Consider the following 15075-nt stretch of genomic DNA (forward strand, 5'->3'; position numbering starts at 1 on the left):
CTAATTGGCCTTCATACATCAAGCCAAATAAGAACGTAGATGAAAACCATTTTGTCTAACAATTGTGATTTAAAAACATGCTGAGCTGACAGGCAAAAGCAAGCTAAAGTTATATATTGTTTGGAGTTGAACATCATTCAATTTAATCATCAGTACTTTGATTCTCAGCATGCCTAATGTACACATTGAAGGGTTCCACAAGGTTCTTCTTTTCCTCAATCAAAACACTTCAAGTGCAAGCTCCAATGTTGAGATAACGTTTAAGCAGAAACAAATTACTGCATTCAACCAGGGTTATAAAATATAAAGGGTATTAGGTTCAAGAAATAAAACTTCACATCAATATTACTTTTATTCTTCGCAACTAAGACTCTAATACTTTGGAATGTACTCCAGGTCAATCATATGCTTCAAATCCTTCAGCTGCCAAAGAATAGTGCTGTTCCACAGAAAGGAATTCTATAAATGTTCTGCATCATTGAAGCCCAGAATCCCGAGATATCTCCAACAAGGAAAAACAGCTGTAGGAAAATTAAATATTCCTATCTAACGACAGGGACAAATGCTACTCATTTCAACAACAGTGCAAGTCAGCTGGCTGTCCACTAGGTCAAGAAAGCCTTCAAATTAATTTACTTTTTGCATCAAAAAGATTAAAAATAGATGATAGCCGCATAAGATTAAAGGTGAAAAAACGTGTTCCTTTTTCCAACTTCAATGTGGTGCAGTTTGTGACTGTGACTCTGTGGGGGAACACACTGCCATCCTCATAATTCTGTTTGCCACTCACCCAGGCAGCAAGACCCTTTATTGAGCAGCAAGCTCGACCCTACCTATGGGAGACAATTACTGGACAAGAAAGGATGTTGGATGAAAACCTTTAATTTTGGCTTTCCATTGACACCTTTCCAGTGTGCACATGGGAGTTGGAGACCAAAAGATAAAATGTGTGCACTCTTTGCCTCACTATGAGAGAATCACTTTGTTCTACCATTCCTCATCCTACAATCAATTATCCAGATACAAGCCAGTCAACCTGGTTCCCTGGCACTGCAGAATTAAAAGGCACGGCTGCAAAACCACCTACTTCCAACTCCCAAGTATCAGGGGTCATAAGCGAAGTGGCCCATTTCACTGCTGGCCTACACATGCCCTCAAGAAAAAAAACACAAGTCAGCGCTTAACACAAATCTCACGCAGCACCTGTTGCAGACCATTGCAAGTATCAAACTGCGTCGGACTGATCAGCAAGTATCAGGCTGAACTGCACAAGGTTTCAAAACTCCACAAATTGATCAGAAATTCAATTGTAACAAGGCCTCATTCACAGACACAAGCATAAAGATTATTTTTTTCCAGTCACCTGAAACTCCTGCAAAGGTTTATGTTTATTACTATCACATGTAGCAAGGGTACAATGCTCTCAATTACTTGGAGGCGAGAAGACTACTCTCCAATACCGTATGCCTCTAATAAACCTTGCCTTTGAAAGAGCCATAGAGAGAATGAGTGTCGGGCATCAACCTCCTGTTGGAACGTGTGCTTGCCAAGGTCTTGGACTAAAAATTGAGTTAACTTTGTAGAGGTCCATCAGATTAGTGTAGTACCATATACACCAAGGTACAATAAAAGTCCTTGCTCACATGAAGCCCAGAGTACACAGTGTACATGATAATGATCAGGACCAGCTGCAGAACATAGGCCTCTCTGCTCTAACCTCAGACCTAAACCAACTGCTGTTGGGAAGATCAGCCACTCTGTGCAGTCCTTTGGTTTGCCTGAAATGTACTGGTCTTCCAGAGAAAGCTGCCCATGACAGAGTTGTTTTTTCAACCAGACCTTGGCAAGCACAAGGGGGGCGGGGGGGGGGGAGGTGGCCGGGTTTGTGTGGGCGGGGTGTTGTGGGGGGGGAGAGGGGTGTGTGGGTGCGGGGGAGAAGTGAGCTCGGAGAAAAGACGGGGAGGGGGGCATCAGGGGGGAGCAGCCAGTGATGGGGGATCAGAGGGAATTGCCGATGCAATGGGGACTCACAGCGGGTGGGATCAGAGTCTCCGCTTTCCGTTTGGTGACATTTCCGACTCCGGGCTGGGCAGGGTCTCCGACGCTGGGCTGAGTCGAGTCTGATGCTGAGCTGCTTCTGGTCCCTCCGAAAATTGTGTCCGGTTGGAAACCTCTGCCTGCCATCCTCAGCTCTAGTAAAGACGCGATGGCGCAGGAAGGGACGGACCGTCCCGGTGAGTGACAGGGGAAGAGACTAATACACGCGGCGCTGAACGGCAGGAGAAGAGATCGATCTGCGCACGCGTGGTTTTTAAGATTTTTTAAACCTTGCTGACTTTTACGACATTCAACCAATCGGAACGAAACTTGGTGCAATCGCAGCATAAGAGTACGGTGAGTGAACTGCCGTAAAATCGTAGCGATATCTCGAACCGTTTTTGCGCAAATGGAAAGACCGCACAAACCGGAAGATAGCAAGATCAGAATTTTTGTTATTTATAGATTTACCGGGCTTTGCAAACGGTTTTCGCAACTTATGTAGTTGGATGAAGACTACATATTCTCCAAGGCAAACCGGGAGATATTTAAGATGCAACAAATATTCCTTTTCTTGTTTTTCCAAGTAACGGAATTAATTGGAATAAAATTACAATCTATAGGTGAAAGGAACACTGGAATGTTTTTACCTCCAATTCCAAATCCTGAGGTTCTGCTTCTGAAAGTGGGATCACTGCTATCTTGGTTATTTTGTAAACTTCATGGTCCTCTGGAAGCTTTCCAACCAGTGCTTTCTGGCGAATTAGAAGGAGCCGCCATGCAAAATCTGAAAAGCAAGTCAAGATCGATCAGAAAACAATTTATTAGTTTCCCGTGCCTCAATGACTGTAGCTCAAAAGTTAAGGTAATTTAGCCCCATTGATGAGCCGAACTGACTTTTGAACAAATGAATGACACCAGAATTGGATGGGAAATGGTACAACTAGTCTCCTTTTTTATCGATTCAAATATGACTGGATGCAGTAATGGGAAGATGACAAAGTTGCGGCATTGAGTTGTGAAATTGAAGATTTTCCATTTTAAAAAATCCATTAATATAACCCCTGGACACATTTAATAATTAAGCGAAAATAAGCCGATGCAGATTGTTCGCCACGCTGTTTCCAGACTGACACCTGAACATTGATCTGCAGCCAAATAGTGTTGAGGTTCATGTGCAGAGCTGACAACTTTGGTGATCAGAAACAGTAAGACGGCAGCCTTTCAATTTCTGCTCCTTAAATCACCATTTTATTAGATGGCAATCTGCAATGCATTGCTATCTATCTACATACCTTGGTTCACAGAGCACAATAAATGCTACCCATCTCCAACACAACCAACTCCTACCCCCACTCTCTCTACCCATGGCTCTCTTGTAGTTAGATCACTCCTCACTCCCAAGAAATGCAATCTAACATTATACACCTTTATTCTATTTTACCACAAGCCAGTGGAGCCAATTCTCAAGATAAAAATCAAAACTTTGTTTTGCCGAGTTTTGAGATAAATGTTTTATTTTTAAATGCATCTAAAGGCACCAATTGTACAATTGGTGCCTTGAGAAGAATTTAAAAATAAAATATCACTTGCTGGAATGTCATTTCACTGACAAGATGATGCTCTGCGAGACAGACTGTTTTAAGCAGAGAGCAATCTGCGAATTGTCATCAGCATATAATTCAAAGATAAAGAAAAGTTGTGGTTACAGCTGGTATTTGGGTTTGATAGCTAGTCAAAACATGCGACAACTAAACTGCAGTTTGGCTCGATGCATATACAATATAGTATCAACTGGAATATATCAGTATACATGCTGGCAACTGATGAGAAGGCCATTTGAAAAAAAAATGCTTTGCCAGTGGCGGAGAAATGATATATCCCAAAATAAAAAAATCTTCTATAAACTTACAAGAAGTGGCGGACAGTGGTGCAGCAGTAGAGCTGCTGCCTCAGAGTGCCAGAGACCCAGGTACGAACCTGACCATGGGTGTTGTCTGTAAGGAGTTTGTACGTTCTCCCTATGAATGCGTGGGTTTTCTCCAGTTGCTCTGGCTTTCTTCCACACTCTAAAGATGTACAGATTTGTAGGTTAATTGGCTTCAGTAAAATAGTAAATTGGCCCTTGTGTGAAGGATAGTAAGTGCGGACTTGGTGGGCCGAAGGGCCCATTTCCGTGCTATATCCGAGGTCTAAAGTCTAAAGAAGTCACTGCTTGAAAAAAAAAAAAACTCTTGAAGTGATGGCTTGCACTTGTTACGGTAATTATGGCAAAGCTTTAACATTTTGTTACTCCATAAAAATGTCTGATACTTTGGGCGTACATGGGCATTGTTAAACACAGAAATGACAAAGTTCTTTTAATTCGTTACTCGTCTGAGTTTGCTGTTTCATGTCATGCTCCCAGTAATCCAGCACATGAAGTAACAAGAATTTACGGTATTTGTAAATCATTCTCACCCTGAAAATGTAATCTCCCTTTGTAGAGCACCATGAGCATTCATTTTCAAGGAGCAGGCTGACATATTTTTGATTAGTATGGGTATCAAGGGCTACGGGGAGAAGGCAGGAGAATGGGGTTGAAAGGGAAAGAGATCAGCCATGATTGAATGGCAGATTTGATGGGCTGAATGGCCTAATTCTGTTTCTATAGCTTATGAAAGGCTTAGTGGAATATGGGCCAAATATAGACAAATGGAGGGCTGAAGACCTTGTTTCCATGCTTGGAGCTAAGCTTTCTGCTATCTAGTTTGCCACCTTTGAGAATTCTTTACTGTAACTGGTTGCCCTAACAGCTTGATCACAGCAAATTTGATGAATGCTTTTGAACCTTTCGCATTGATATCTGTCAGAAAAGGTGGAGTCTAGAATTATTACTTTATCCAGTCTTCAACAACATCAATGGCAGCCACCATTGCCTCCAACAGCTGGTTGAGCCGTGGCTTCACACTGCCAGAGACCCGGGCTCGATCCTGAACCTCAGGTGCTGTTGTGCGGATTTCGTACATACTCTGTGACCGTGTAGGTTTCCTCCCACTTCTCGAAGAGGCATGGGTTTGTAAATGGCCTCTGTAAATTGCTGCGTGTGTAGGGAGTGGACGTGAAGTGAGAAACATAGAACTAGCATGAACAGGTCATTGAAGGTCAGCGTGGACCGGTGGACTGAAGGGCGAGTTTCCATGCTATATCATTCAACCAAAAACACAAGCACAAATTATTGGACAATACCGCTAAAGCTTTAGATGCTAGCCTAACCAACCACTGAATTAAAGTTGCCTTTGTTTTCTTTAAGCTGATGGATTTCATAACACTAACAAACTCTAAGCAAACCATCCTTGGCTTCAAAATATTTGTTTGTATGTATGGAGCCAAAAAATACAATTATTTAGTTATTGCAAATACTAACTATATAGTGATATGATTAACAATAATCTAAAGTAGTTTTGCTGCTTGTTCACAAATCTAGCTACTGCAGAACACAAATTAAGCATACAAAAATTATTCCTCTTTAATCAAAAATTAGCTCAACAATTATGTAATGCCGCAGTTAAACATTTGGTTTGTGTGATTGTCACAAACAAGATGCAACAATTATTGGCATTATTGCCAGAGATGCCAATTCAAAGCCATAATGCTCTTTTTGAATTAGCTTTCCTGCTTCACATAAGAATACGAGCAGCAGCAAAGGATTTAGCCCTTGAGCCGGTTCAACCACCGATCATGGCTGAATTAGACAAAGTGCAGGAGAAACTGAAGAGGTTCAGGCAACACCACTGGAGAACATGGATAGGACCCTCAAACACCATGAAGCACACTGTGTAAATTAAAAAAAACTACCCAAGCGAAATATGAGGTGCTGTTCCTCCAATTTGCGCTGGGCCTCCCTCTGACAATGGAGCAGGCCCAGAAAGGTCAGATTGGGAATGTGAGGGGGGAGTTAAAGTGCTGAGCAACTGGGATATCAAGTAGATTTTGGCGGACTAAGCGGAGGTGTTCAGCAAAACGATCACTAGGAACTATCCGGGGTGCACGAGGGGCTTTGGTTTTTGATTTGTTTTTGCACCATATTGGGTTTTTTATTGATTGAACTTTTTGTTTGTTTATTCTATTATGTATCAAGTGCTGTGTTTGCAATTTGTTATGTTGCTGCTGCTGCAAGAAAGAAGGTAATTGTTCCGTTTCAGGACATATGACAATGAAGCACATTTGACGACATACCACGTGCTTCTATTGCATGCAGCTGCAAGATACTGGCTGCGGCTTATGCAGTAGCACACCTAGGACTCTCTTTAAAAATCAACATTCCCCAGTTTGTCACCATTTAAAAACTAACCTGCTTTTCTGTTTTGTGCAACAAAGTAAATAACTTGGTAATTTTGCATCAGCAGTCTTGGAAATATGACATTGCTGAAAATGTTCAACATCTGGTCCCAAACAGCACACTGCAGTACCACGCTGCACAAGGCTGTGAGATCATCTTTTGGCCTATTCAAATTACATTAACTAGCTTTCTTTTATGCTCTGTAGGCTTTTGTATTTTTACACAACATTTACAAGCACAACTACTCTTGAGTCTGAAAATGTGCACTGAAGCCAGAAAATGGGATTGTTGTGCAGCTATTCATCGCAATCAAATTAACTCAAGCACAAACTTCAGAAGCGCTTTAGTTCCAGTTTGGATTACAGTGCCCTCTATAATGTTTCGGACAAAGACCTATCATTTATTTATTTGCCTCTGTACTCCACAATTTGAGAATTGTAATAGAGAAAAAAAAAAAAAGTCACATGTGGTTAAAGCTGCAAAGATAAGACGGCCAGGTTACAGTTTGCCAAGAAGTTCATAAAAGACCAACCACAGTTCTGAAAAAAGGTCTTGTGTACAGATCAGACGAAGATCAAATGAGACTTATATCAGAGTGATGGCAAGAGCAAACTATGGAGGAGAGATGGAACTGCCCAAGATCCAAAGCATACCACCTCATCTGTGAAACACAGTGGTGGGGGTATTATGGTCTGGGCATGTATGGCTGCTGAAAGTACTGGCTCACTTATCTTCATTGAGGATACAACTGCTGGATGGTAGTAGCATAATGAATTCTGAAGTGAATAGACACATCCTAACTGCTCGTTCAAATGCCCTAAAACTCATTGGCCGGCAGTTCATTCTGCAGCAAGACAATGGTCCCAAACAAATTGCTAAAGCAACAAAGGAGTTTTTCAAAGCTAAAGAATGGTCATTCTTGAGTGGCCAAGTCAATCACCAGATCTAAATCCAATTGAGCATGCCCTTTATATGCTGAAGAGAAAACTGAAGGGGACTAGCCCCCAAAACAAGCATAAGCTAAAGATGGCTGCAATACAGGCCTGGCAGAGCATCACCAGAGAAGACACCCAACAACTGGTGATGTCCATGAATCGCAGACTTCAAGCAGTCATTGCATGCAAAGGATTTGCAACTAAATTCTAAACATAACTACTTTCCATTACATGACATTGCTGAGTCCCAAACATTATGGTGCCCTGAAATGGGGGGACTATGTATAAACACTGCTGTAATTTCTACATGGTAAAACCAAAATGTATGGGAATGGCCTTTATCAAAATCTGACAATGTGCACTTTAACCACATGTGATTTATTTCTATTACAAATCTCAAATTGTGGAGTACAGAGGCAAATAAATGATGGGTCTTTGTCCAAAACATTATGGAAGGCATTGTATAACTTTTAAAAGATCACATACATACAAGGCAAAATTTGTACACCTTTGTGTTAATTTGTTAGCGTTAGTTATTTCCAAGAACTGTGATATTCGATTACCACTTCCTATTTCAGGTGATGGTGAAAATAAAATATAGGCGTAGAAAACAGATTTTAGTACAAGTTACATCTTGGTTTCAAGAAACAACATGGAAACAAACCCTTCGGTCCATCGAGTCTCTGCGGACCAATGATGACCCATTCACATTACATCCATATTATTCCTCTTCCTCATCGACTCCCTACACACTTGGGGCAATTTTATGGAGGCAAATTAACCTACAAACCCACGCATCTACAAACCCATGTGGTCACAGAGAACGAGCAAACTCCACACAGACACGCCTGAATTCAGGATTGAACCTGGGTCTCCGGCGCTGAGATGCAGCAGCTCTACCAGCTGCGCCACCGTGTCGCGGATCAGCAGAAGCTTTATCTAGAGGTTAATTTTGCATAGCATAAGTACGTTGCTCTTATACGGTCACGTTAAATTCTTCCTCTTGACAGAGTCCACTCTGAAAAGCAACAGAGTGCACTGTCAAATATTGCAAGAGTGAATTCAGAACCCTTGTGCTCCCACCAGCAAACCAGACTCCAACCAGAAATTACATTATTTGATGTTCCTTCACATCACTCTGCCCCGAATGAAAATGACTGCTGCAGTAACCTGCCAGAAGCGATGGAATCATGACAGCAAATTCAAATGTAATTTGCTTTCCTGTGGGGCAGCATGTACATAATCAGAATGCATCCAGCATAGCAATTAGAGCAATTACCAGGGTTCTGAGTTACCAAAATGTCACAATCCACTCCAAATGCAAGTCCGTTGACAACGCCACAGGCAATAAACAACATCAGCAAATTACTGCAAAAACTGGCAGAGTTTCTGCATCACAACCATGCTGAGTATTAACATCACCTTCTCCATCACTGATGGCACTTGCACTGTGGTAACATCCTCATCTGTTGGAATACACAAACCGGTGCTTTAAATTAGTCTCCTCTAATATAACTAAATTGACGGTATGCTCAGCACTCATTCGCAAGTCAAGAGAGTTTTATTGTAATGTTGGACCAAGTGGGACCCGTTGGGGGGGCAGAGGGATGGGGGCAGACGGAGGGGTATGATGCTACAAGCTTGGCACACCAGTATTTGGGTAATTTCTCCCATTCTTCTCTGCAGATCCTCTCAGGCTCTGTCAGGTTGGATGGGGAGCGTCGATGCACAGCTATTTTCAGGTCCGTCCAAAGATGTTCGATCGGGTTCAAGTCCAGGCTCTGGCTGGGCCACTTAAGAAAATTCACAGACTTGTCACGAAGCCACTCCTGCGTTGTCTTGGCCGTGTGCTTAGGGTCGTTATGCTGTTGGAAGGTGAACCTCCACCCCAGTCTGAGGTCCAGAACGCTCTGGAGCAGGTTTTCATCAAGGATTTCTCTGTACTTTGCTCCGTTCATCTTTCCCTCGATCCTGACTAGTCTCCCAGTTCCTTCCGCTGAAAATCATCCCCACAACATGATGCTGCCACCACCATTCTTCACCGTAGGTATGGTATTGGCCAGGTGATGAGTGGTGCCTGTTTCCTCCAGACGTGACGCTTGGCATTCAGGCCAAAGAGTTCAATCTTGGTTTCATCAGATCAAAGAATCTTGTTTCTCATGGTCTGAGAGTCCTTTAGACAAACTCCAAGCGGGCTGTAATGTGCCTTTTACTGAGGAGTGGTTTCCACCTGATTGGTGGAGTGCTGCAGATATAGTTGTCCTTCTGGAAGGTTCTCCCATCGCCACAGAGGAACTCTGGAGCACTGTCAGAATGACCATTGAGTTCTTGGTCACCTCCCTGACCAAGGCCCTTCTCCCCCGATTGCTCAGTTTGGCTGGACGGCCAGCTCTATGAAGTCCTGGTGGTTCCAATGTTCTTCCATTTAAGAATGACGGAGGCCACTGTGCTCTTCGGGACCTGCAATGCTCCAGAAATTGTTTGATACCCTTTCCCAAATCTGTGTCTCGACACAATCCTGTCTCGGAGGTCTACGGTCATTTATTTTTTCTTCATGGCTTGGTTTTTGCCCTGACATGCACTGTCATGTGGGACCTTATACAGGCAGGTGTGTGCCTTTCCAAATCATGTCCAATCAATTTAATTTGCCACTGGTGGACTCCAATCAAGTTGTAGAAACATCTCGAGGATAATCATGGAAGCAGGATAAACTCAAGCTCAATTTTTATTGTCATAGCAAAGTGTCTGAATACTTAAGTAAATGTGATATTTCAGTTATTTCTTTTTAATTACTTTGCAAAAATTTCTAAACACCTGTTTTTGCTTCTTCATTCTGGGGTATTGTGTGTAGATTGATGATAAAAAAAATGTTTAATCCATTTTAAAATAAGGCTGTAACGTAACAAAATGTGGAAAAAGTGAAGGGGTCTGAATACTTTCTGAACACCCTGTATAAAGCTTTCAATAGATCAGCCCATCCCAATACCAAAAGGCCAAGCCCCCTTCCCAAGACACATAATATTTACTTCAACATGTCAGTTAATATTACGATGACAATGCAAAACACAAATTCTAGACCGGATGGTTTCAACATTTTTCTATCACCAATGTCTTGGTTGCCAGCAACATATCGCTGATTCCAAAGGCTGGTCTGAAACCAATTGCAGCTGCCCCTCACACAGAAAGAAACAGAAACCACACTTGGAATAGTGTTTTGGATACTACTTTCTAAAGACGGATATTGGATTGGCAATAATTATACAGAACTGAAGTTTATAAACAAAGTGAAAGGATGAATATTTTGCTTCTCTTGCAGGAAGAGGACAGAGACTGCAGAAGTATTTAAAATGACAATGTCCTGAAAATACAGCAAGGTTACAGCAAACCTTTTTTTTCACTTATGCGAAGAGCAAAACTGGATCATCAGTATAAGGAAACAATCAACTTGCAATCTGAGACAATAATAATTCATCTGAAGCATTGTGGTGAAGTGAAGCTTACTACCTGAAGTAGTGGCCAAGGCAGGTGTAGGAATATTGAATATTAAGTAGATAAAAGGAGGATTGATGATAGGCAGTTACATTGACAAATAGACGAGGATCACGAAAGATGCAAGTGGAAAATTGGTTGGCTGGCTCCTGTACCATAGAATGCCATGTAAAGCCATTTTCATTATGTATTGCTCACACCACTGCCGCAATCTTCCATTTTTTACCAATTCTTCAAGAAGAAAAAGTATATTATGCTACAAGTTACTGCTGGCATCTGCATTCCTCTTACTCAACATAATCACTGCAATGAAATCTCACCAGTCCAAACAGGAATAGTCAGTTGAGAGTATCAAATGCACTACTCCACCCTTTAGAAAAAATATCTATTTTTGCATCTGACTTTACTCCATCTGTTTCTAAACAATAGTTCATGTAGACATAAGGAACTGCAGATGCTAGTTTACAAAAAAGGCACACATTGCTGGAGTAACTCAATGGGTCAGGCAATATCTCTGGAGGGTAGACAGTTGACATTTCGGGTCAGGGCCTCTCTTCAGACAAATAGTTGCTGTTATTGGAGAAAATCAGGATCTAGATTTTTTTTCAACAGTTAGCATTAATTCAGAAATTAACATTTAAACAAGTTCGAGATCGAGCTCAATTACCTGGAATTAACAAAGAAGCCCTCAAAAGACAAGACAAAACCACAACTATATTTTGGATTAAATTAAAATTTATTTGCTAATTTCCTATAATCGATGACTACGAGTCATGTCCCAATTACAGAATGTGTGCCATTTTATAAATCTATCCAATGAATGAGGCATTGACTCATTTCACTTTCCAGCTTTAGCATGAAATGAGTGCAGCTCAAATAGAATTAAGCCCACTTCAAATAACATTTATTTGCATGCAACGTCAGTTACACTGCAAATTGGCTCCTCAAAGCAAACTATTACAGTACGAGTTTTAACTGAATCTATTCAGTCATGAGAACATTTCACAGTCCTGTGCTGATGTTAGGATATCCTCCACAAAGCAAGCCTCAGAATAATAGGGTATAGCAAATTATGTTGATGCACAAAAGCTTTGTTGAGAATATAAGATATTTTTCATTTCAAGAACTTTCCACTGCAGATGATCCAAGGACATTGTTGGAAGAAATTGTGGGGGGGATCCTGACAGAAAAACATTGATAAACTGCTGGAAGACAGGAGGGTGGCTAATGTGCCTTTAAGATAGGCTGGAGAGAAAAGCATGGGAACTTCAGACGAGTGGGCTAACATAGAACAGTACAGCTAAGGACCGCATCGTCTGTGCCAAAAAGGATGCCAATTTAAACAAATTGCCCCCTGCACATTCTTCATATATCTCCATTCTCTGTAGATTCATGTGCCAAACCTAAAATCCTATTAAAACATCTCTATTGTATCTGCTTTTCCTCACCAATCCTGACAGCCTGTTCCAGACACCCACCACTTTCCGTAAAAAACAACTTGCCCGGCACATCTCCTTTAAACTTTCTCCCTCTGACCTTACAGCTACGCCTTCCAGTATTTGACATTTCCATCCTGGGGGGAAAAGGTTCTCCTATCTAAGCCTCAATTTTATCAATTTTAATTAAATCTCCCTTGGCCTCCAATGCTCCAGAGAAAACAACCCAAGTCTGGCTAAACTCTCTTTATAGCTAATTTCCTCTAATTCAGGCAGGATCCTGATAAACCTCTGCTGCACTTCCTCAAAAACCTTCACACCCTTCCTGCAGTGGGGTATCCAGAACACTGCACAACTCTCCACATAAAGCCCAAAGTTTCATAAAGCTGCAACACGACTTCCTGAATCTTATACATAATGCAACATCAAATGAAAGCAAGCTTTCTTAATCACACCATTTACTTGTGTTGCTTCTTTCAGGGAATTCTTTCGGACTTAAGACTCCAAGAATGCTCTGTACATCAATATGGTTAACGGCACTGTCATTAACTCTTTTTTTCCCCTTACATTCAGACCCACTCAACAAAGTGCAATACCTCATGCTTGCCCAGATTAAACTCATTCACCATTTCTCGGTCCATATCCGAAACTGATCTTTATCCTGGTTTATCCTTTGATAACCTTTATCCACTGTCCGCAACGCTACCAATTTGCCATCTGCGAGTGTACTCACCAGCCCATCTACATTTTCACCTAAAATAAACACAAAATGCTGGAGTAACAGCGTGATAGTCAGCATCTCTGGATAGGAAGAATGTGTGACATTTCTGGTCGAAGCCCTTCTTCAGACTGAGCGTCCGGGGAGAAGGAGTTACAGAGATCAAAATAGTGTAAGAGATCAAAATAGATGATGATCAAGGAAAATGTAGAATAGACCATTGTTAGCTCGGAGAAGGTGACCACAATGCAAACAATGATGCAATGTAATCACCGGGACAGTCAGACTGGACTTCAGAAATAATGTCGGCAAATTCTAGATGGCATTGGGGCCGTGCTTAGCCACACAGTCATGGGTGTAGACAGAGTACAGCAGAGAGACAAGCATGCAGCCCTGAAGTGTTCATGGTCAGGGAGATACATGTTACTGATCTGCACTGATCAGGATCTGTCGATGAGGAAGTCAAGGGTCCGGCTGCAAAAGGAACAACAGAGGCCCAGGTCTTGAAGCATGGAGGGGACGACAGTGGACCATGACAAGATCCAATCAAAGGACAGTAACCGGACATGTGTTCCGCATTCCAGAAATACTGCAAAAATCAAGCAACTACAGTACACACGCTAACTGGTTGTAGAAGAAAGGAACTGCAGACGCTGGTTTATACAAAACGACACAATGCAAATAACTCAGTGGATCAGGCAGCATATCTGGAGAACATGGATAGGTGACGTTTCAGGTCGGTACAGTCTGTAGAAAGATCGCAACCCAAAACATCATCTATCCATGTTCTCTACAGAGTTTGGCCCAGAGTTACTCCAGCATTTTGTGTTTCACTAACTTGCTCTTGTTCAGAAATTTGATTGCACAACAAAAGCAATATTATAGAGACTCATCATACTGATTTCAACATACTGCCTTTTTTTTTAATTGCTTCCTTTGAAACAAAGTTTGCCATTTTCCTCATCTCAGATGCCGCAACAGAGTTTCAACCCACAGACCGCAATCACTTGGCGAATCTTGTAAAACTATCGGTGGAACGAGGAAGTCCTGATGCAGCTCTTCCGGACTTTAGTTAGGTCGCATTTGGAGTATTGCATGTAGTTCTGGCCACATTACAAGAAGGATGGAGGCTTTGGAGAGGTGCAGGAGGTTTACCACAATGCTGCCTGGCTTTGAAGGATTCAGCAACAGAGAGAAGTTTTGTTTTCTCTTGAACAGAGGCTGAGGGGAGATTTGATAGGTATTGAGTACAAGATCCAAGAAGTCCTGTTGCAGCTTTGTACGACTGATTAGACCACATTTGGAATTCTGTGTGGAGTTCTGGTCACTTTATTACAGGATGTGGGGGATTTGGAGAGGGTGCACAAGAGGCTTACCAGCATGCTGCCTGGATTAGAGGATATTAGCTTCACGGTGAGGTTGGACAAACTCACATATTATCTGGAGTGTTGATGGCTGAGGGGAGACCCAATAGAAGTATATAAATTATTAAAAGCATATCTAGGGTTGAGAGCCAGAACCTTTTTGCCCAGTGTGGAAGTCAAAGACTAGAGGTCAAAGACTAGAGGGCATGTCTTTAAGGGGGGGGGGGGGGGGGGGGGGGGGGGGAAGAGTGGACAAGATTTAAATATTTAAAGATGCTGGGAAAGGATTTTATACAGTGGTAGATGCTTGCAAAATGCTGCCAGGGATGGTGGCGGAGGCAGATACAATAGCAGAATTTTTTGAAGGCTTTTCGAAGTGCAAATGGATATGTGGGCAAAGGATGGATACGGATCACATGCGGCCGTGGCATTATTTGGCATGGACATAATGGCCTGTTTCCGCACTGTACTATGTCCTGCCACATTTAGACTGCATGACTTTCTAGAAAGTGATGCAGGGTGCGGCATTTTTCAACCATTTATTTTGCTACCAGAGAATTTGCACAGCAGGAAATTTAAATCAACGAGTAGCTTTAAAAATGCAGACGATAAAAATACTGTGTTGTAGGAACCTTTTGCCAAAGGAAACAGATACCGACTAGATTTGTCATCAAAGGGAAGTAATAATATAAACAAGCTTTTGCTTTTCAGCCTTTCACCCCCATGCCTGTGACGTTTCCCATTAGATAGATTTGCATCCAGCTTTCAAACTCTG

General features: G+C 42.0%; 1 protein-coding gene across 3 annotated transcripts in view; it reads right to left on the minus strand.

Annotated features, from left to right (window-relative positions):
- inpp5f (inositol polyphosphate-5-phosphatase F) overlaps positions 1-15075 on the minus strand; it is a 170335-nt gene that overhangs the window by 76272 nt on the left and 78988 nt on the right. For 2 of the 3 annotated variants that reach the window (XM_033033831.1, XM_033033830.1), the window contains exon 3: positions 2688-2824. The exons of the other annotated variant lie outside the window; for it this stretch is intronic. In XM_033033831.1, the coding sequence (XP_032889722.1) occupies positions 2688-2824 (137 nt within the window). The remainder of the gene's footprint in view (positions 1-2687; positions 2825-15075) is intronic. 3 annotated transcript variants of the gene reach the window in all.

The sequence above is a fragment of the Amblyraja radiata genome, chromosome 15 (assembly GCF_010909765.2).
Source record: "Amblyraja radiata isolate CabotCenter1 chromosome 15, sAmbRad1.1.pri, whole genome shotgun sequence".
NCBI lineage: Eukaryota > Metazoa > Chordata > Chondrichthyes > Rajiformes > Rajidae > Amblyraja > Amblyraja radiata.